The sequence below is a fragment of the Rhinoderma darwinii genome, chromosome 5, assembly GCF_050947455.1.
Source record: "Rhinoderma darwinii isolate aRhiDar2 chromosome 5, aRhiDar2.hap1, whole genome shotgun sequence".
In the NCBI taxonomy this organism is placed as follows: Eukaryota; Metazoa; Chordata; class Amphibia; order Anura; family Rhinodermatidae; genus Rhinoderma; species Rhinoderma darwinii.
The window spans coordinates 144,125,428-144,149,018 of NC_134691.1; the positions used below are offsets into that span (position 1 = coordinate 144,125,428).

Consider the following 23,591-nt stretch of genomic DNA (forward strand, 5'->3'; position numbering starts at 1 on the left):
CCACTGAGAGCTCCGCCAAATGTAATATACCTTTATTAAATTATTGTCCACCATTTGTAGGTCCAAAATTCTGTGCTGATTTCAGAAACTATATAATTCTGGCTACATGCAGTCACCACTAGGGGGAGCTTACGGACATATACAGCTAGTATTCAACTCAATGGGAGCTATATAAATCTGTATGCAGTAAGCTCCCCCTAGTGGCAGCTGTGGGTAGCCACTAGGACCGTGTCACAGCAAACAGGGGAAGCAATTCAGTGCTGGGCCCCCTACCACCAAGGGCCCCTATAACAGCTGAGTCATCTGGCTGGATAACCGGTAGGCCACTGTATTCAATCCAATTGCTGACATAGCCAAAGCTTAAATGTAAATGTCATAAAATGAAAGATTTATTCTACATCAGCACTGCAGCCTGATCCTTACCTGTATCTGAACATCTTTAGAATTAATAACTTCCACAATGCCCACAACATCATCAAACACCAGACCGAGTTTTGTGCAGTTGTCTGAAACACAATACAAGGGAATCAGAGAAAATTGTTACACAACATGATTCACTGCCAGTCAGGTAAATGAACTGCATTTTATATAGAGCACTCACTGGTGTCACAGAAGTCATCCAATAGAGTCAGCACTTATCAAAGCCATGCCAGTCTCGCTCTATAGGTACCCTTACCTATTATTATGGAATTTATTTTCCCTTTAATTTGCAGCGTTGTTTTCTTGCACTTGAAAATGTAAGCCACTTGCTTCAGCTCAGTTTCAGAAATCACTAAATTGTTTAATCCTTCCTGGTACTCCTAAATGTGAAAGATATCATGAATAAAATAGAGGCATTCACCAGTACATCATTCCTATAACATGCAGAAAATGATGTGGGCTCGGAGTTTTACATAACAGAGCGCATGAATAAAAAGAGTAGATTGCCTTGGGTTTTAGGTTGACAAAAATGAAGAATATTTTATAGCAATGGATCAGACATATATTTGGCACAAGTAGTATACCCATTTATTAAAGCAATGGACATAGAACGTTGCAACAAAGGGCACCAGTAACATGGAAAGCCCTTGGATAAATGTTCCAGCAAGTATAAAATGTATACACTATCTTGACAAAGTATTTGTTGCCATGATCATCGCCTATATGAGCTTGTTGGACATCTCATTCCAAACCATATATATTGAGCTCCGTTTTACAGCTATAACAGCCTCCCATCTTCTGGGAATACTTGACGCATGATTTTGGAGTGTGTCTGTGGGAATTTGTGTCCATTTGTGAGGTCAGACACTGATATTTGACAAGGTCCCGCTCACAATCGGTGTTTCAATTCATCCCAAATGTGATTGATATTGAGCTCTGTGTAGCCACACGGGTTCCTCCACACAAAACTCACCCAATCATGTCTGTGCACAGGGGCATGGTCATGCTGGAAAGGGCCTTCCCCAAACGGTTGCCATAAAGTTGGAAGCATACAATTGTGTCACATATCTTTGTATGCTGTAGCATGAACATTACCCTTTACTGGATAGAAATTAGCCTAGCCCAAACCCTGAAAAACAGCCCCAGACCAATATCCCTCCTCCACCACATTTTACAGTAGCCATATTGCATTCCGGTAGGTAGCGTTCTCCTGGCATCTGCCAAACTAAGATTCATCCATCATAGCTCCGAGTCCGTGTGCTTTACAGCTGCTGAATCACGGAAACCCATTTCAATAACAGACAGTTCATGAGGGGATGTCACTTTCAGAGGCAGTTTGGACTGTAGCGAGTAATGCAACAGAGGACAGTGGATTTTTACATGCCGGGGTGATTCAGGACTTGGCGGCCGCACTCTGTGAGTTTGCGTGGTCTCCTGCTTCATTGCTAAGCTGGTGTTACTCCTAGATGCTTCCACTACACAATAATAGTACGTGATTGAATATACTTGTGGTAAAAGGTGGCATTCTAGGACCAAAGCTCTTCAGTACGATCCATACTACAAGCTACTACATAGCGTCACTCCTACCTGCACTCTCTTCACTTTTTTCTTTTTTAGTCAGTTGTATAAAGTTATATTTTTATATGGATGTACTGGAAAAACGTCTTCTTATTCTCGTGCATTATCCTTGAACGCCTACAAGCCCTCGTCTGTGCACTCCTAATGTGAAGGACTCCAAGCACCGACAAGACAAGTGTGGTGAGCCCGCTGATTGAATTTCTTTTATTTTTACATACTACAAGCATGTCTTGTCTATGGAGATTGCTTGACTTTATGCACCCTTTTGCAATGGGTGAGGCTGAAACACCCAAACTCAATAATTAGAAGTGGTATCCACGTACTTTTGGCCATAGAGTGTATGTAAACACTTTCTTGTTTACATGAAGGAAAATTTGGTATAATATTAGTAAGTTAAAAAGAACAGCAGTCATACGTTACCGAAGAGAAAATGGTGATAAAAAATAAAAACAAATTCCCCCACAATCACAGCAGTAGTTAATATTGGGGGCAATAGTTATATATTGAACTCAATGGAAGCTGTATAAATCTGTTCACAGTGAGCTCCCCCTAGTGTTGGCTGCGGGAAGCCGCTATTACAATGTCATAGCAAGCAAGGGAACCAGTTCAATACTGGGCCCCTACCATCAAGTGCCCACTTATTAATTTTAATTAGTATAGTCTAAATCGGTACTCCCCAACCTGAAGCCCTCTAGCTATTGCAGAACTACAACTCCCAGCATGCTAGGAGTTATCGCTTTGTAAACAAAACTAAGAGTTACTTCAATGGATAAATGTCTGATTGACAATAATATAAGAACACTAACTTACCACTCTCCATTTCTTTCCTTCCAGCTCTATAAGAGGGGGATAGGACTGATGTGAAGCAGATTTGCTTGAGGTCGAGTCTAAAACATGACTTTTTGTAGGTGACCGAACTGGAGCTCCTTGCCCACGCAGCTTAGGGTTCTTATGAGTCTTCTGATCATCAGAAACATGTTTTAGCCCTATATGACACAATGAAGAATACAATGTAGTTTTGCATGCAACTTTTTATGCATTTTTTTTCTCTTTTTTTATGTCTTAAGCTGAGAATATACTCAATGTATGCATCCTATAACACATGGTGGAAGTCTCAGCACATGAATAGGAACTACGAGCAATGTCTGATAACTGTTGGTCTATGGGCCAAATTATTTATTAAAACCAGATAAATGTAATAAACTGCTTCGAACGAAGAAACCGACAAAACCTATCGCAGTGTAATGGGAAGCAGTTTAATACTGGACCCTCTCCCATCAAGAGCCCCCTTATTCATTTTAATTAGTATAGTCTAAATCCCAAACCTGTATCTTCCCCGCTTTGGTCATGTCACATACTGACAGTATGTGTCACAGCCACAACAGGGAAAGCCTCTCTGTATAATGTCCCATACATAGCACACACATTTGGGGGGGTGGGGGGGGGGTGTACCGACTTCAGTCCCACTGCAATGTTTGCATGCAGTGATGCTATGTTCAGTGGACGCTCTAGGGAAGGGATTTTTTTAAAACATAAAATTGATGAATAAGGGTATGTGCACACACACTAATTACGTCCGTAATTGACGGACGTATTTCGGCCGCAAGTAGTGGACCGAACACAGTGCAGGGAGCCGGGCTCCTAGCATCATACTTATGTACGATGCTAGGAGTCCCTGCCTCTCCGTGGAACTACTGTCCCGTACTGAAAACATGATTACAGTACGGGACAGTTGTCCTGCAGAGAGGCAGGGACTCCTAGCATCGTATATAACTATGATGCTAGGAGCCCTGCTCCCTGCACTGTGTTCGGTCCGGGACTTGCGGCCGAAATACGTCCGTCAATTACGGACGTAATTAGTGTGTGTGCACATACCCTAAGAGGGCTAAATATATATCTAATAAAAGCCCTATAAATTATAGAGAGTTTAGTAGATCTATCTTTAGTAAATGTTAAAATGATATATTTACTATACATAATTATTCCATACGAATGTTTAGCCAAGTTCAAACTCAGAGATAGTGGTGCTATACAAAGCTGCACCAAAAAAAACACAGTATTAAAACATATATTTTTTTATTTTGCCACAATCAGTGCTGGTACTGCATGCAAGCGTATGTTCACCCAGTGTTTTTACATGCAGATTCAGACGCAGGTTATCTCTGCTCTGGATAAAATCCATTGATTTTCAGCATAGAATCACCGTCAGAACTGCTTTGGCCGGGAACTCTGGCCCTGGGGAAACGTACAATTCTGGAGTCGCCGGGTAGAGCATCAGAAGAGATCTTCCCCAGGACTCTGGCCCCGGGGAAGCTCCTAAAGTAACCGTCCATTTATGGACCTTGACGTCAGGGGCTTCCCCGAGTCTTGAATCCTTGGGCAGAGCAATACCGAATGCTCTTCTCGGGGCTCTGGCCTCGGGGAAGCTCCTAAAGTCACTGTCCATATAAGGAAGCTCTTTGACGAATACATTTAGAGTATACATCTGATGGATGCCATACAGAGGCAACCTTCACACATAGGCTGCCATGTTAAAAAAACGTATACCGCATGGTTTACATTTTTTTTTGCAAGATCCCACAGGATGGAATAGCATATAAGGACAGCGACGTCAAGGGCAACCCCAAGTCTTGAATCCTTGGGCAGAGCGATACCTGATGCTCTTCTGGGGGACTCTGGCCCTGGGGAAGCTCTTTGACGAATACATTTAGAGTATACCGCTGATGGATGCTATACCGAGGCAACCTTCACACATATGCTGCCATGTTAAAAAACGTATACCGCATGGTGTACGTTTTTTTTGCAAGATCCCACAGGATGGAATAGCATATAAGGACAGTGACGTCAAGGGCAACCCCAAGTCTTGAATCCTTGGGCAGAGCGATACCTGATGCTCTTCTGGGGGACTCTGGCCCTGGGGAAGCTCTTTGACGAATACATTTAGAGTATACCGCTGATGGATGCTATACCGAGGCAACCTTCACACATATGCTGCCATGTTAAAAAAACATATACCGCATGGTGTACGTTTTTTTTGCAAGATCCCACAGGATGGAATAGCATAGTCTATTATGCTATTCCATTCTTTAAAAAAAAAAAAAAAAAATTATACTGATGTAGCAGCCTACCAGAGGCCTGTGTCGGGCTAATGGAACCCTATGGACACATTTAGCGTGTACGTCGGGTCCGGACTTACATGCTGAATGTAAAGTCAAAGTGTGATGTGAACTAGGCCTTAGTATGCTTACAAGTTATAGTGAATTTTTATTTTAAATGAATTCACTGTAATGATAATTTTGGCGAATGCGATTTTTCTTACAGAGCCACGTGAATGATCTCTTCGTCCTCATGCACATGGTCGTATTACGAATTCGCATTGTACTGTCCACTATTGCTTACATGGTCTTCATACTTGTACCTCCCTGAATCTAACACTTATGTATTAAAAGTAAATGTAACAGCAATAGAATTTACATTTTGGAGGAGACAAGATTATATACATATCATTCTCATATTATTTCACCTCTTGTAATGTCTTCTCCTTGGTTGAGCTGAGCATACAATGCAGATCGGTCTTGAGAAATATCATCTTTGGGTTTAGTATTAAATATATCACAACTGGGAGGAGGTCCTGGAGGTGGAGGAGGTGGTGGAGGATGACTTGGTCCAGATGTCATGTTCTTATGCTGAAATTCATCCTTTGAAAACAACTAAATAGATAAATAAGAAATGAACTATGTCAAGAGGTACTATAGAACAAAAACTTGTTATCATGAAGCAGAAGCAAATATGTGTATGTACATGTGAAATCCTGCAATAACTAATACATACCTAAGTAGGTTAAGACATGACAAATATTAGGTGGCGATTCCACAGCAAGCTACTATGGGTGCTGAATGCTGCTCGACACTGATATGGATTCCTGTATGATGACCCACCAGTGCACGGTTCTTAGATATCACCTATTACTATATACAGTGAGTCTTAAGGGGGTTTTAAATTATAGGGCAATCAAAGAAAGGCTCGTTGGCGATAATTGCCCTGTCTAACCAAAGCAGCGATTGTATAGTTTTAAAAAAGTAGAATATTGTCGTTGTCGGCAGCACATACCCCTGTGTAAACAGGGAGACGCGCTGCCGGCATGATGATAATGTATGGGGACGAGCGATTGGAGTGACGACCACTTGTCCCCATCCATAGCTCCATGTGACAGGAGCGCCGATCAACGAGCTGTCTCGATGATCGGCGCTCGGTGTAATAGGGCTGGTGTAATAGGGCCTTTAGGGTGGCCATAAAGATAATCATAAACAATCTGGCCAGAAACAATGATGGTAAAGCGATGTTATGTCTACGGTACTAAAGTGATTAACTGATGTAAATCAGTCATTTACATTAAAATACTCTAAAGTTGCATCGTTTTTGCAGGCGTTCAGCACCTTTAGGATTAAAGTACTTTACACAAAATACTAGGTCACTGCCTACAGTATTTATTGCGTTATTGAAAGGTTCATTCCCATTCATAGATATTATCCCCTTCCTGCCGCAGCCATTTTCCGGATTTTCACTTTAGTTTTTTCCTCCCCAAATTCCAAAAGCCATAACTTTTTTATTTTTTCCTCGCTATAGCCATATGAGGGTTTGTTTTTTGTGGGACGAGTTGTTTATTTTCACGGCACCATTGATTGTACCATATAATTTAATGGGAAACAAATTCTTTATGCGGTGGAATGGGAAAAAAAATCCAGCGATTCCTTAATATTTTGGGGGGTTTAGTCTTTACAGCGTTCATTCAGCGTGCAGTAAAAACGGAATTTTAACTTTATTCTGCCGGTCAATACAATTACGGAGTAAATTTATATATTTTTTTCATGTTTCCCTACTTTTACAAGTAAAAAAAAAATTGTGTTTTGTCGGCATATTCTGAGAGCAATAACTTTTTTTCCGTCGATTGAGCGGTATGAGGGCTTATTTTTTGTGGGGCGAGTGGTAGTTTCTATTGATCCAATTTTGGGGTACATGAGCCTTTTTGATCACTTTTTATTCAATTTTTTGTGTTTCTGGCGTTTACATTTTTTCTTTTCTACGGCGTGCACAGTGTGGGTTAACTAATGTTATATTGTAATAGTTCGGACATTTATGGACTCAACGATACCAGTTCTGTAAATTGGTTTTACATTGTGCTTGAGGAAAAATGAGGGTTTTGTGAACTTTTAATATTAAATTTTTTTTCTATATTAAAAAAACTTTTTTTTTAACGGTATTTAACTTTTTCTACTAGTCCCTCTAGGGGACTTGAACCAATGATTGCTGGATCGCTTACATGAAGTACGGCAATACTAATATATTGCAGCATATGGTTATAGTAACAGTCACCTATGAAAACAAAGTACAAAGATGGTAGACCTGTAGGCTTTCATCTGGCCCCGTTTCTAACCATTTAGATGCCGCGGACGCTTTTGACCGCGGTATCTAGGGGATTAAACTAGCTTGTTACACTGAAGTGTCAGCTGTCACAAACAGCTGACACGCTCGTTCTATGGAGTGGGCTATGCACGAGAGCCCGCTACATAATCCCTTGCCCGCTGTATACATACAGTCTATAGTATGCTGCAGGACTGGCATGAAAGCTGCACTTCCTAACAGCGGTAAGCTTTATGCCGCAGTGCGGCGCATCGTCATGCTTGTGGTATTTTTTGTTGTTGTTGCAGTGAGAGGTACAATGTTTTCCTTTATAACTTCTTCCCTGCAGGATTCAATCTTAAATTTGAAAAAATGTAACTATAGTCCTCATCATACAAACTTGAGATTATTATTATCCTCTGAGCTGGCCAGTGTTAATAATTTTCAACTTTTATAACCTGTCAAATTTTTAATAATACTTTACAAAGAAGCCCTAATATACGTTACATGCTTGTATGAGTTTTATGTATAAAATAAGGGATGACTTTTTATGAACATACTGTGTCTACTATACTAGGCTAATAGATGTTCTATGTTGCCGGAGCACATGGTAAAGCCACCATATATCACATGTCACCCGAGGAGAACAGGTGGGTAGTCGCCCAGACACTGATCCTTTGTTAAGGTGCTTCTTCTGTAAATGTAGATGTTTGTCTTATTGAGCTGGAACTTACAGCCACCTGTCAGCCCGCCGCCCTCATGTGCATTCATGTATAGAAATTACAAGATGAAGCAGCTGATGTTCACGCACTTCTGTTATGGTCATTGAAAAAGACTGATCTCTGGTTTTCTGTTTGGCCAACCTTGCTTGTTTTACTAGAGCTGGCGCTGCTTACTTGTGTTATTCTTTATATCCACACCAATCTCATCGCTAGCCTGGCTGTAGCCACTATATTTTATCCCACTACAGAAAAGTTCTAGAATTCTATAATGGGTAAAAGATTCTTCAATGTCTGTGAACATAAAAGGATCACCTGGGTTACCCATAACCTGGCACCACCTTTCCTTGGCCAAAATATTCAAACATATTATACCCAGCAACTTTACTGGCACACTTGACATCAAACAACGCAGTATTATGCTTGGCACCAACGCCATTATAGATGGCATGCGTCATGACATTAATATACTTGGCATCCTATGAGCCCCAATACATGTGTCATTTGACTTGGCCCGAGACTTTTTTCACTATTCGATCCGGCACGAGAGAATCGCAACAAACCACAACAAAAATAGGACTATGCTTCATAGCAAACTTTCAAGGGCTCTTAAGCTCCATCCTGAAGTTCCATAAACCCTGCATGCCCATCATAACCAGGATGTTATAGGACCCGGTTGCCAGAGCAAAAAAGCAAGTCCCTGTAGCAACTTAACTTATATGCAATAGATCAAAAAGCCAGAGAGACCTTTTTATTTTTATTTAAACCTACAGACAAACTTTTTTTCTTTTTGAAATAGAAGCTACCCCCCCTCAACTCCATAATGGGCTACGCTGTGCTATCAGTTTTCTACATATTAATGGAACGTGTAAGTATCACATGGCACACGTGCCCACACTAGCTAAGCCTTAGTTTTTGTATAGCTTTTTTGTTTCATTGAAATGTACACAATTGCTATTCACAAAACCACTCTATGCTTCTACCACTAAGACCTGCTACTGACTACCATTCACTTAACACATGCCTTATGGCCGACACGTGTTAAATGCCATTAAGAACCACCAGTTGTCTTCTGACCGGCGCTGAACTTTTTCTTCTTGTTAGGATGTGGCACAGCTGTTGGGTTTCTTCCTCTCCTCACTTAGCAGTGAAGTAAAGCACAATTCAAGAACATCACTAAAGGAAGTCTTATACTTTTTTTGGCAGGTGCTAATAATATAAAAGGAACAGTTGCACTTTCCAGCTGTTGGTGTCTTAGGGAGGTCGGCTATGGTCAACTATCCAGTGTAGGTTTCCATCTCTTTATTTCACTGCCTGACATGTATAAACAATTCAAGCTGGGGCATGAAACATGTAATTGATGGGCGTTATGCAGTTTGTCATGACATACAAACAATAGGATTTTTAATATGGTGATACCTGCTGAATAAAAAAAAAGGTAAAAAGTCTAAATATGTTATAGAATGTTTGTCTACAACGAAAATAAATCCACTATAAACATAAGTTCTCGGGTCACGATGTCTAGTCAGGTGTTTCTTAGGTCTGTGTCAGGATAAGTGGGTGATAACCGATATGAGCAATGCCATTACAGGCCACAAGGGGGGTGGCACAATTTCTACCTTTTAAGGTCCAAGCTCCCCAGTGATTTTACATGCTACAATTATTTCTCTTTGCAATAACAGTAAATCGCAGTATGATATCGCGCATTATTTCATGTTAACTGATGGGGGTTGCATGAAATCACGTGTACATGATTTTCAGATCCGCAGCATGCCCTAAATGAATTGGATTCTTCTGGATTTATGAGGCCGATTTTATACTTTGCAATGCGAAGGGTGAAATCCCCTGCAAACGCTGCATGTAACAGGTATCCTGCCCAACCCTCACCCTATAGTAACCTAAATACACACAAGAATACCTACTCCAATACTAGGTCATCTTCGGGCTATACAACAGGTCACCTACACACCCTCCCCATAGGGCACCATAGAACTTCCTTCCTTATTTCCCCTCTGGAAAAGGGTGAGGTTATAGTGCAAACAAAATGACAATTCTGCATTCTGTATATTAACTGTGAAAATACTGCCACTATGTCATCTATTAACCCCTTTAGACCCGAGCCTCTTTGGCTTCAGGACCGGAGGATTTTTTTTTTTCATTTTTGCGTCGCTTCTTTCCGAGAGCCATAACCTTTTTTTTTATTCCGTCAACTGTATGGGGGCTTGTTGTTTTATGGGATAAGTTGTCATTTTCAATGGCACCATCTTGGGGTACATATAACTTATTAATTAACTCTTTCTGGGGAGTAAAGGAAAAAACAGCAATCTGCTATTGTTTTTTTGGCATTTAACATTTTTGCATTGTTCACTGTTCAGGATAAATAACACGTTAAGTTAATTCTAATCAGTACGATTACGGTGATACCAAACATGTACAGCTTTTTGGTTTCCGACGAGTTTTCCGACTTTTGCACAATATTGCCACAATTCATGAAAAAATGGTTTTACCGCATTCCAAGATCCATAACTTTTTTATTTTTCAGTCAATGTAGTCATACAATGTAGCCAATGTAGTCATACAACGTAGCCTATGTAATCATACAATGTAGCCAATGTAGTCATGCAAGGGCTTTTTTTTTTTTTGCAGGACGAGTCATATTTTTTACTAGAACCATTTTGGGGTACATATAAATTATTGCTTAAGCTTTATTATTATATTTTTTGGAGAAGAATAAAAATAAACAAAATACCGCCATTGTCTTTTGCGTTTTTGTTTCACCCCATTAAACGTGCGGTTCAAATAATGTGTTGTAATCATTTAGATGCCGCGGTTGTTATTGACTGTGGCATCTAAGTGGTATACTGGCCAGGATTAGATGAAACTCTGATCTCGGCCATTGCAGGAGGATGTCGGCTGCATACTGCAGCCGGCACCTGTTACAGATCGCATGATCACAGCTCCTGTTGTTGCGCCATCCAGTGGACCTAACCGTACGCATATTTGCGGGAAGGTACTGCTAAAATGGACGTACAGTTCATGTCCGAATGCGGGAAGGGGTTAACATACCTATCTGGCGTAAGGAGGAGGAGTAGCTGCTACCTGGTACATGGGGAGCCAATTACATAAACTGTGGTTTCAAGTGCCCCATGCTAATACACGCCTGCTAGTCAGGAACAGACATTGGATATATATAAGAAAAGGAAGTGCTTGGTATGTACTTACACTGCTCCATGAAGTACCAGTAGTATGATGCTCCTTAATGTATGCTTGAAGATCATTCCAAATACTCAGGTATGACTTCACCCAGTCAACATGACGCACATCACTATGGTAAAATAAAAGCCAAATAATTCTATTTACTGACGCTCTAAATCAACATTATACTTCAACATCATGGCATTAAAGGGGTGCTCCTCTTTGGACAATCCCTACTTGTTAGAAGGGTCCCTTGACAATAAGCAGATCACAAAGTGTCCACCTGCTGGGAGCTGTGAGAAAACCTGGCAATAATTGTTTCATTTCCCTGCAGCGCCACCACAGGGGAAAAATTAACAGCAATGTACACCTTTGAATGTATTTTTTTTTTAAATAACGGGTATTGTGATTTTAAGCACCCTTTTAATTGACTTTTATGACACCATTCCAAGGTGTCATACATTACACAATACCTATTCACATCAATGTGTTTGTCTAATGCAGGACAGGACAGTTCATGTCCTCCAAAGCGAGACACACTCTTTGTAAGGGCCCTTTTACACTTGCCAATTATCGGGCAAACGAGTGTTCACAGAACGCTTGTTCCCGATAATTACCCTGTAAACAGGGCAACGATGAGCCGATGGAAGAGCAAACGCTCGTTCATCGGCTGATTGTATAGTTTTAAATGCCGAAAATATTATCGTTAGCATATCTCCCTGTTTAAACAGGGAGAAGTGCTGCCAACATGATAGAAATGAGCGTTCGGAGTAACGAGCGCTCGTCCTCATACTAGCGCCTTGTGAGAGGAGCAAACAAGCGCTGATCATCAATCCATCTTGTTGATTGGCACTCGTTGTACCAGCCAAAATGGGCCGGTGTAAAAGGACCTTAACTTCTCTCTACTCTGGCCAAGAGATGAGGATCCTGAACATGGCACCCGATCTATTAACGCAGAATTCCCTAATAGGGTATATGAATTTGGTTTTCTAAACCAGACAACCCCTTTATGAATCACTTCTAGAAAGGTCTTGGTGCAAATCCATCTAACCCACATCGACCTTATGCTTCATTATGTCACTATGTGAATCTGGAAGATAAAAGAATCGTCCGGTTTAGGTTTAGATTGTGAGGAACACACACAGTTCAATTCCCTTTCTGAAATGTATTTCAAGAAAACAAATGTCTTATTTGTTTGCCAGAAGATAATAGAAATTGCTTACATTTTTTTATGGTGTGCGGTCTGAAAAACGTTAAAAACGGCTGATTGAAATGCATTTTATTTGACAGTAGGTTTAGGGTTGTACTGAAATGCCCTGTGTTTTTTTTCTTAAGTATTATTTTTATCCACAGTTTAACTAAGAACATTACCAGGCTAGTGATAAATGGCCATCACAATGTTTCTATATTGAAGTCGCCTGGATACAACTAACATGCTACTATGATTACTGTCTCAAACTACTTGTACTGGGAAAGTGACACTGTTGGCTTCACCTCAAAGCTTTAGTTATATACAAAGAATAAATCTTAAATTACAGTTAACCTGCGTCCTCCATAACAACCTATTTACAAAGAGCGAGTATACGAGGGGCGAGTGTCAACCAATATGGCTGCCATTACAGCTCTCTCAGCCATATTCAGCAAGGTTTGTCCGACTTATGAATGGTAAATTTACCTATGTATGATGCCATCTATCGGGGTGGGTTGTTACTGTATAATTAAGCAAATTTGTCATTCAAGAGTCTGGGAAAGCTGGGTGACAACTTGATGGCCCTGTTGACTGCCACTCATCTTTCCCAAAAATTAGTATTACCAAGAGATAACGGAATACAGTATTTTACAACTTCACATAAGAGGACAGTACAATTACATGTGATTTTTTTTGTTGTATTTTAGATAGCTATAAGAACAGGTCATTGGTGTTGACTGGATTAGTGTTGGTGAAGATCTCAAAAGTCGGACCCCTCTGGTCATAATGTTATGGCATATCCTAGGGATACGCCATAACATTATAAAATAGAATTACCCCTCTGAAGCTGTAGGAAGACATGATATTTTTTGTTGGGGGACATATAGTCTGTAGATCTTTTGGTGTTCTCTACTATAAATATGACTCCATAAATCATGGATGGATTCCGTATACATTAAAGGCTGCACTGCACTAACTACCCAGCAGTTGGCGCTATAGTGCTCCCAAAGCAGATAATTTGTGCAATAAAAAAGCTCAAACTTGAATGACTTTGGGTACTTGCCTAACAGCTGAAGCTACAGTACACAGGTAACACCTCATGATCTGCAGAAACAGGTGGTGTTACTTGCTATTTATTCAGTGATACAAGCCACCAGCTCTTCTGGATACTGCAGCTAAACCAAGAACAAGACCCACTGTTTCCCAGTGATTAAGGAAGGATTTCTGGGTATTTTTTTTATTAATGTGCTTATTCTGCTGGAGCTCCTTCTTTTTTTTTTCTTCTTTAAAGGGGTTGTTCACTTTATACAATCCCTACTTGTTAGAAGGGTCCCTTGACAATAAGCTGATCACAAAGCGTCCCATGGTTGGGATCCAAAGTGATTAGCTGTAATTTGTGGGGAAACTTGGAAGTAAGTGTTTAATTTCCCTGCAGTGCCACCACAGGGGAAATTAAGCATTACACAGTGCCCATTCAAATCAATGGGTTGTCTGTCTAAAGAGATTAGGATCCTAAACTAGTGACCCACCTCTGTTCATTTTGAATTCCCCCATAGGGTATATGAAAATATATTTTTGGACAACTCCTTTAAGGTCTTTTTTAATTATGGACAGTAAACGCAGGCAAATCTGTAGAAGTAAATGCAAGCCAATTCTTTGTTTATTTAAATGAGTGAAAAAGATTCAGGGTTATAAACTTCGAACATTGAAATGTTGTAAAGCTCCACTTTTGAGTCTTTTGTGGTTTGGGTATGTATTTTCTATGCAGGAAATGTAAAAAATTTTAAATTTCCATTCACCGCAATACAGATTTTGCACAGATATTTATTGAAAAAGGAAATCATTACTTGGATCCAAGCTACATGCAGATTGACAAGGAGGATATTATACCTGTCTAGTTGAATTCTTCTGCAGACATCCACAACATATAACCATATTACCTAAATAATATATTAGGCAATGGCATTAAACGTGTTGTCCACTACCGGACAACTGATGACCTATCCACTGGATAGGTCATCAGTGTATGATCGGTGCGGGTCCGACATCCGGACCGGTCAGCTGCTCCGGCTGCCTCTGGGCACCGAACATCCATGCCGGTAGCAGATGGCTCCGGTCATGGAATACCAGCCGAGCTGCAGTACTGCAGCTCTGCTCCTATTCAAGCGAATCGGAGCAGAGCTGTACTTCTGAAGCATGGCCGCTATGTAGTGTACAGAGCCAACTGCTTCCAGCTCCGTACACTGCACACTGTGCAAGAACATATGGTGCCTGCAGGCAGCTGGAGCAGCTGATCGGTACGGGTTCCAGTTGCCGGTCCCGCACCGATCATATACCGATGACCTATCCGGTGGATAGGTCATCAGTTGTCCGGTAGTGGAAAACCCCATTAACAGCAAAAGTTCTCAAAAATTGAATTCTACTTTAATGTACAAGAGTGTAAATTAAACTGGATCTATGCAGGGATCTCATCACATTGTAGTATTTAAATATAGAACTGTAAGGTGGAGCCTGGGTAGTGTACGGCTTTCGCACGTGTGTCGCTGAAGAAATGGTATGAAGAAGGAGATTTGTGTCAAACTAAACTTTATTTGACCGGTTCTAATGGTGCACATGATCAAGCAGGAAAACTCAAGACATCTTAATATGAGAGGCACCAGTCTTAGACACGGCTCAGGCAAGTGGACGATGGCTGGCTAGCTTGCTTGTCTGTCGCGGACAAGGCCAAGGGCGCCCCTCCGTGATGGAGGGGTTGATCCGGCAATGTAAGGCCTAGTAGCCTGCAATTGGCTGAATGTTTGCTTCTAATTTGCTGGGTTGTGGAATTTGCTGCCCGTACCCACCACTGCTCACACAACTCATGCACAGGGGAGGCTCCTGTCCATCACCCACAACTCGTTTCAGGACCACAGACTCTCAGGCACAACGAAGGTGCCGTCGTTCACATGCAGCTTGTCACAGCTTTCACACGCCTAGTTCTGTAGCAGTTCTCTCTCCTGGTAGCGCAGAAAAACAGCCCAGGTTCACTACCAATCTTCCAACCTGAACACTAAATGCATTCTTGGTGGGTACACCGTCGTTTTAGAACGCAAGCACCACCCCCAGTGTGACAACATGGCGTAGCCGGCTCTGACATCATCACCCTGTTAGGGCACAGCAAATGCAGTTAAAATGTCGTAGGAGTTGTTCGCCAAACAATTTAGTCACTAGCAAGCAAACAACATAGTGCAGTAAGTGAGCTGATTATGCCAGACTGGGCACTCCGCCTTCAGAACGCCACCTTGGGGAGATAAAGGCATATAACAGTAGAAACAGCACATGTTACAGAACAGTGCATCATCAAAGATGTAACCATAATTGCATATGCATAAGTACAAAGCCAATACTGCTCAAAACTACAATAATGTCCTCTTTAAGGGTTGGGGTTTTCCCCCACATCTTACATCACTGCTTATTATTCCAATACAGTATTGTATATTCTGTAGAGAGGCCAAATAAATGCAAAATCACAATTTTTGTTATTTATTTGATTGGATGTTACCAGCATTAGAAATGATAAAGGTGAATAGTTTACCTATTTTTGTAGTCCTTCAATACCCGGTTTGTGTAAAATGCAGCAGCGTCGGCCATCTCCTTTACAAAGGGACCTGGTGCTGGAGTCTAAACAACACAAGATTAGAATGACCTAATTCTCAAATATAATAGAAAATTAAAAACTATACAAAAACAGTCGTAATCTGAGTATACAAATGTAATCTGCTTCTATTATTTGACAGTTTCAGACAGAAATGGCTTTATTTAAAGGGTAACTAAATGTTCAAACTTCTGACATGTCATAGTGACATGTCAGAGGTTTTGATTGGTGGGGGTCCGAGCACTGAGACCTCCACCACTCGCTAAAACGAAACAGCAGAAGTGCCCGTGTGAGCGCTCAGCCGCTTAGTTTCTGTTCTGCTTTTTCCGGAAACCATAGCGAAGTGGCTGAGTGCTCACACAAACACTTCAGCTGCTTCGTTTTAGCGATTGGTGGGGGTCTCAGTGCTCGGACCCCCACCAATCAAAGCTTCTGACATGTCACTATGACATGTCAGAAATTTGTTGAACATTTAGTTACCCTTTAATTGTCTTTTCTTCTTTTTACTACAGACACCAGACCATCGCATTATTAGGCTATGTTCACACGGAGTATTTTGGGGGAGGAATATCTGCCTCAAAATTCCGTTTGGAACTTTGAGGCAGATTTTCCTCTCCCTGCACGCCGATTTTTGCGGCGATTTTCGCCCGCGCCCATTGAGCGCCGCGGGCATAAAACAGCGCGAAATACGCTTTCTCTGCCTCCCATTGAAGTCAATGGGAGGTCAGAGGCGGAAGCGCCCGAAGATCGGGCATGTCGCTTCTTTTTCCCGCGAGGCAGTTTTACTGCTCGCGGGAAAAAGACGCCGACACCTCCCATTGAAATCAATGGGAGGCGTTCTCGGGCCGTTTTTGCCGAGCTTTGCGACGCGGTTTCCGCGTCAAAAAACTCGGCAAAATACCCCGTGTGAACATAGCCTTAGGGGCCTTACAAGCAAAAATGTTTAAATGCATTTCACTTTTAATAAAATGTTTCCTATAATAAATCATGAAGTTCACATAGTGGAAGAATTTAATAAACACTCGGCGCCAGTTTCCTGGTACAACTTGAACAAAAAGCCTCTTTTTTACGCCGCCTCCCCCACATTTAAACCAATTGGTTTTATTTTGGTGAGGGATAGGGAAACCCACGGCCAGCAAATTTATTATGATTTATGCCAGAATTTACTGTAAAAGATAGCGCAAGTCTACATACAGTAGCTTTGACTTTCTGGCGCACGGATGGCCAAAGATGGGCCTAATTTATTAAGAAGCGTGTGACTCTCAACAAATGAGGTGCACCTTACTTTAACACTCTTTAGATTAAGACTGGTGTATGAAACGCCAGTCTTAATAAATTCCCCCTATTGTCTGGTTTGGAGGACAGCCTCATTGTTATTTTTTTTTACATTTTCTTCAATCAATTAGGCATAAAAAACATATTTAGATTTTGAGGTTTCTATAATGGACATTAAGAACGAACAGCCAAAATCCTTTTCTGGTTAATGTCAGTGGGGTGAGACTATAGGATCATCTAAACTTTTTGCATTTCAGCTGTGAACTCCATAAAGCAACATAGTGAATGCCATAAAACAACATAGACGGCATAAAAGACATATTATGTTCTTCTATCCATGGCGGGTAGACTACTATGTGCTTATGAGCTGGTAACACTGCACACGCTTCCATCTACACAACCATCATATACATGTCTAATCAGGTTTATGCTGGATTCACACACATAGTTTTTCTTGTTTTGTGTGGTGCTTTTAAATGCGTTTTTTTGGGGGAAATATAAAATGTACTACATTGAATTGCATTTTGGTTTGTAGTGGTTTTAAGCCAATGTTGTGGGCATTGGCGTTTTTTTTTTCCAAACTCAGCATGCTTTCTAAATGGCGTTTTCTTCAAGCGGTCTTCCCATAGGCTTCTCTATAAGAGTTCAAAAACGCTGGGGAAAAAAAAGCCACTAAATGAAAAATGCCACTAAAAAGACCTCTAAAAAGGCTAATAAAAAACGCTGTAACATTTTACAAAATGCTGGCATTTTTATATAATTTTTTTTCATGCAGTTTAAATTGGCAGAAAAAAATAAATCTGTGTGTGAAGGAGTCCTAAACGTCATGTTATGAATGTGGGTGGACAGCATAAAGACACATTATTTGATGGGCTAAAGGGAGGCACAATATTTAAAAGCTTGTAATTCTACTTTTATCATCAATCCTGTCATATCTCCAAATGCATGAACTCGGGACCTGTACACATTGGACTTCACTGTGTTTCTTATCCTTTTGTCAATCTTGGAGGTGCCTGGTGTAGTTTTATATTCTTTACTATAAGAAGGATCTTTCTAGATCCCTGTAGAAGATCAGTGTTAAACATTAAAACATAATTTCTTATTTTAATATTGATTAGAAGCATTATCGACCGATATAACCATAACTCGATAGTGGATACACCATGTCCAATTGACATACAAAGCAAGCAGGCAATTATTTGGTGTCTAATGTGTCCTATATCTTTTTAATTCACTTTTTTAAAGATGAAGATACAGTACATTGTCCAAAGGTCAGACCACTTTTTAACCAGTGGCCATTTACAATTTCTTATACAGAACGTGAATAAAATGAATATAACTCACCACTGCAATCCAGCCAAGTGCTGGAATACTTTCACTTATTGCAGAAAGATGGTTGAACATTTGACTTCCTCTGTTCTTCTCTCGGAATGTTTGTACTTCAAGAATCTTTTCTGATATAGGTTTAAGGATCAATGCCATTTCAGCCTATGAAAATACAAATATATAGATTATGGCTAAACCATTGAGTCATTCCTTTTTCCTTGACCAACATCTGAGACCATATCCATAAGAAAATAAACCCATACTGAACTTAGACCCTTAGTAGAGATCCACAGGGGACATAAATATTGGAAGTCAAGCTTTATCAGTGTTTGAGCAATAATGTATGGACTAATGTGTGCACTACATCTCCCGACATGTACGACCCTATACTGCTCAGCATACAGGCAGGCAGCCAATATTTCCTTCTTCCTCTCATGTAAGTAGGAACCTAGCAGTTTCCACTCACATCAAAATATATCAGTAAAGGCTACCTGGAAACTTTTTTTTTCTGAAGATATTTTGCAGCCTAACACCTCGCCTACAAAAAAAATAAATAACAAAATAGTGTATTTTCATAATACAATTGCCTTATGCGCTACTGGATGGGCACATCTTGTCCAAAAGAGGATCTTCAAATATAGCTTCATTATTTTAATCGCATATTGTTGTTAGACCTGAGGCAAGCAACCTCAATGAGCTAGAAATCTACTGTAATAATATAAGAGGTAAATGGTACTTCCCATGATATAAAATGAAGCAAAGATACAGCATATTTGCAGCATACCCACATCATCATCAGGGGCGTAGCTAGGGGGGGCAGGCAGGCGCAACTAGGATGGAAGAAAAGGGGGGGGGGGGCGCACTGGTACAGTCTGCCAAAAACAGGTGTTTTTTTTTTTTCAAATTCTTCCAGACCATTGCACTGCGCATGTGCCAAAAAGCACATGCGCAGTGCAAAGGGGAGAGTAAGCAGCCGTGGGCATATTTTCAATCTGAAAAAAAGCAGGCCGTGGCCAAGTGAGTAAATTTGAGTGAGGTCGATGTCGGGAGTGGACCACTCCAGTCACCTAACCTGAGTCTCCTAACATCACGTCACAGACGTGAGGTCAGGTGACTGACTCAGGTCAGGTGACTGGACTGGTTCATTCCCGACACTGACCTCACTCAGACCTTCTCCTAAAATGGGAGTCAAGTCAGGGAAAGCGGTAGTGGTAAGCTACTGCTCTCCGCCCTGGGGCCTATGTGCCATTGTCTACAAGGGGGGCTGTGTGCCACTATCTACAAGGGGGGCCTGTGTGCCACTATCTACAAGGGGGGCCTGTGTGCCACTATCTACAAGGGGGGGCTGTGTGCCACTATCTACAAGGGGGGGCGGTGTGCCACGATCTACAAGGGGGGGCGGTGTGCCACTATCTACAAGGGGGGGCTGTATATCACCATCTACAAGGGGTGATGTATGCCACCATCTACAGGGGGGCTGTGTGGCACCATCTACAAGGGGGGGCTGTGTGGCACCACCTACAAGGGGGGGGCTGAGGGGCACCATCTACAGGGGGGGCTGTGTGGCAATCTACAGGGGGGCTGTGTGGCACCATATACAAATGGGTCTGTGTGGCACCATATACAAGGGGGGTCTGTGTGGCACCATATACAAGGGGATCTGTGTGGCACCATATACAAGGGGCATGGTACCATCTACAAGGGGGACTGTATGCAGTATCTACAAGGGGGGCTGTGTGGCACTATCTACAAGGGGGGGGTGTGGCACCATCTACAAGGGGGGGGTGTGGCACCATCTACAAGGGGGTCTGTGTGGCACCATACACATGGGTGTGTGGTACCATCTACAAGGGTTGCTGTATGCAGTATCTGTGTGGTACCATCTACAAGGGGGGGTGTGGCACCATCTATAAGGGGGCTGTATGCAATATCTACAGGGTGCTGTGTGTGGCATTAGCTACATGGGGCTGAGTGCACCACTATCTATAAGGGGGGGGGCTGTGTGCACCACTATCTACAAGGGGGGGGTGTGGCACCATCTACAAGGGGGGCTGTATGCCACTATCTACAAGGGGGGCTGTGTGACAAAATCTACAAGGGGGGGGGGGCTATGTGGCACCATCTACAAGGGTGGCTGTGTGGCACAATCTACAAGGGGGGCTGTGAGGCACATTTTACAGGGGGCTGTGTGGCACCATATACAAGCGGGTCTGTGTGGTACCATCTACAAGGGGGGCTGTGTGGCACCATCTACAAAGGTAGGGTTGTGTGGCACCATCTACAACGGGGGGGGGGATGTGTGGCAAAATATACAAGGGGGGCTGTATGCAATATCTACAAGGGGGGCTATGTGGCACCATCCACAAGGGTTGGGCTGTGTGGCACCATCTATAAGGGGGGTTGTGGCCCCATCTATAAGGGGGCTGTATGCAATATCTACAGGGGGCTGTGTGTGGCATTATCTACAGGGGGCTTTGTGTGTTTGTGTGGCCTCTAATTTATTTTCTTTTAACTTCGTGTTATATAACTATATTCCTTGTGAAATGTACAAATAGTTTTATGTTAGAGTTACAGTAAAAAAATTACACCTCATTGATTGGTAGAGAAAGCAAACATGGCGGGGAGTGGGAAAGTGATGTCGGGGAATAAATGGGGGGGGGGGGGGGGCGCCGATCTGAATCGTTGCCCCAGGTGAGGGAGAACCTAGCTACAACTCTGTCATCATAACAGAAGAAGGGAAAAATGTGTCAGTCAGAATGCTAACAAAAAACAGAGTGGACTTTGGGAAAAACAATTAATAGTGCAACCAGTCAGTCAAACACATTGAGCTCCTCTTTGCCTTCAGTTCAAAGCTATAGACTGGACAGTCCTCATTGTTGAACTTAGGCAGTACCTGTTAGATATGTATCAGTAGATCTTGAGTATTAGCCATAAGTAAGGACGCAGTTGGCGTCTGAAACCCGTAGGCATCGCCTATATCCCTAACCACCTCTTTTATACTTGGAACATGCCTTGTTAATTTTAACCTAAGTATGGAATAAAACTTGGAAGAAGTTTCCTTTTTACTACGACTTTTGTCTCAACGCTGGATCCACCTTCTGCTTTTTCCTTTTGTACTGATGCTGTGTGCCGACACGGGAATCCGAGCGCTACAAGCGGTGTGAATCTGCACTAAGGTGAGCTGGAGGATTTCTCCCATTTTCCCTAGATCTTGATCTACTGGTTCCCTACCGGAGGCCTCTTGACAAGACCGTAATTTTTATCTGCAATTACAAATCCATAATTGCGGATTAAATACTGACCCATTAATTTCTATCAGCCACGGGCACCTTCCCATACATTTATGGGTGTGTGTCCGGGACATAGAAATTACCTGCAAAAATGCATTTACGAACCGTGCTCCTGTACTTATTACTGTAAGCACGATCCGCAAATACGGTCGACACTCCGCAGCCCTTTTGTGCAGTATTTACTGACCGTAAATACTGCACAGTCGTGCGCATGAGGCCTAAGTGTTAGATAGAAGTATCCATATTAATACATTTTTATATTTTATTTTTGTAAATCTAATAAAGCTGTAATGACAGGGATAGGGAAAGAGACAAGTGAGCCCTAATCTACCCGCCACTCAGTCCCTGCCTACTTGCAACGACCCGCCCTAGGCGACGGGGTACAACTGGGCGACGGTCCCTACACTCAATAAGTGCACGACAGACAACCAGACAAGGAAACACAGAACAAAGGGAAACGGGGCAGTTGCCCACGGCAACACCGTGAGCAACAAGAGTAGTAAACGAGCCGAGTCAAACCAGGATAGTACGAGGTACCAAACGCAGAGCAGAAGAGTAGTCAGTAAGCCAGGGTCAATACGAAGCAGGGACAAGTAGTTCAAGAAGCTGCAGCAGGGCCAGGAAACCAACAGAGAAGAGTCACAAGCAAGGAGGAACAGGAGAGGCAGGTATAAATAGACAGAGGGCGGGAGCTAGCTCCGTCTGGCCAGGCTGTGATAGGCTCTCCCACTCCTAAGCCTGCCATCCTGAGTGGTGGAAGATGGAGTCAGTCTCACAGACATAGAAGCAGGTGCAGACTGATTACCTATGGGCGTGGATACAGAAGCTGTGCCTGGCAGATCCTTAACAGTACCCCCCTTTTATGAGGGGCCACCGGACCCTTTCTAGATGGACCTGGTTTATTGGGGAAACGAAGGTGGAACCTCCTGACCAATACCCCAGCGTGAACATCCCGGCGGGTACCCACGTCCTCTCCTCAGGCCCGTATCTTCTCCAATGGACCAGGTACTGGAGGGAGCCTTGGACCATCTTGCTGTCCACAATCTTGGCTACCTCGAATTCTAACCCCTCAGAGGTGAGAACAGGGACAGGAGGTTTCCTCGAGGGAGCCAAGGACGGGGAGCAGCGTTTAAGGAGGGAGGCATGAAACACGTCGTACTCGAAAAGATGGGGTCAACTCCAGTCGGAAGGAGACAGGATTGAGGACTTCAATGACCTTGTACGGCCCTATAAACCGGGGAGCAAACTTCTTGGACGGGACTTTAAGGCGCAAGTTCTTAGACGATAGCCATACCAGATCCCCGACCATAAACAGGTTAGCAGAACGTCTTCTATCTGCCTGAGTTTTTTGTATGCTCTGGGATGCCTCTAGGTTCTTCTGAACCTGGGCCCAGACTGTGCACAGTTCCCGATGAACGACGTCTACCTCGGGATTGTTGGAACTACCAGGTGAAACGGAGGAGAACCGTGGATTAAACCCAAAATTACACAAAACAGGGGGAGACCCCTGACGAGTTACTGACCCGGTTATTAAGGGAAAATTCGGCAAGGGGAATGAATGAGAC

The 23,591-nt window shown here is 42.4% G+C and overlaps 1 protein-coding gene across 2 annotated transcripts in view; it reads right to left on the minus strand.

Annotated features, from left to right (window-relative positions):
* The window catches only part of CAP2 (cyclase associated actin cytoskeleton regulatory protein 2), a 120,911-nt gene that overhangs the window by 5,730 nt on the left and 91,590 nt on the right, over positions 1–23,591 (minus strand). The window contains exons 5-11 of one of the 2 annotated variants that reach the window (XM_075826605.1): positions 18,755–18,898; positions 16,076–16,161; positions 11,340–11,442; positions 5,522–5,696; positions 2,809–2,984; positions 677–800; positions 424–506 (exon numbers count right to left, since the gene is read on the minus strand). In XM_075826605.1, coding sequence (XP_075682720.1) covers positions 424–506; positions 677–800; positions 2,809–2,984; positions 5,522–5,696; positions 11,340–11,442; positions 16,076–16,161; positions 18,755–18,898 — 891 coding nt within the window. Of the gene's footprint in view, positions 1–423; positions 507–676; positions 801–2,808; positions 2,985–5,521; positions 5,709–11,339; positions 11,443–16,075; positions 16,162–18,754; positions 18,899–23,591 lie in introns of both variants that reach the window. The other variant, XM_075826604.1, reaches the window with a different exon arrangement.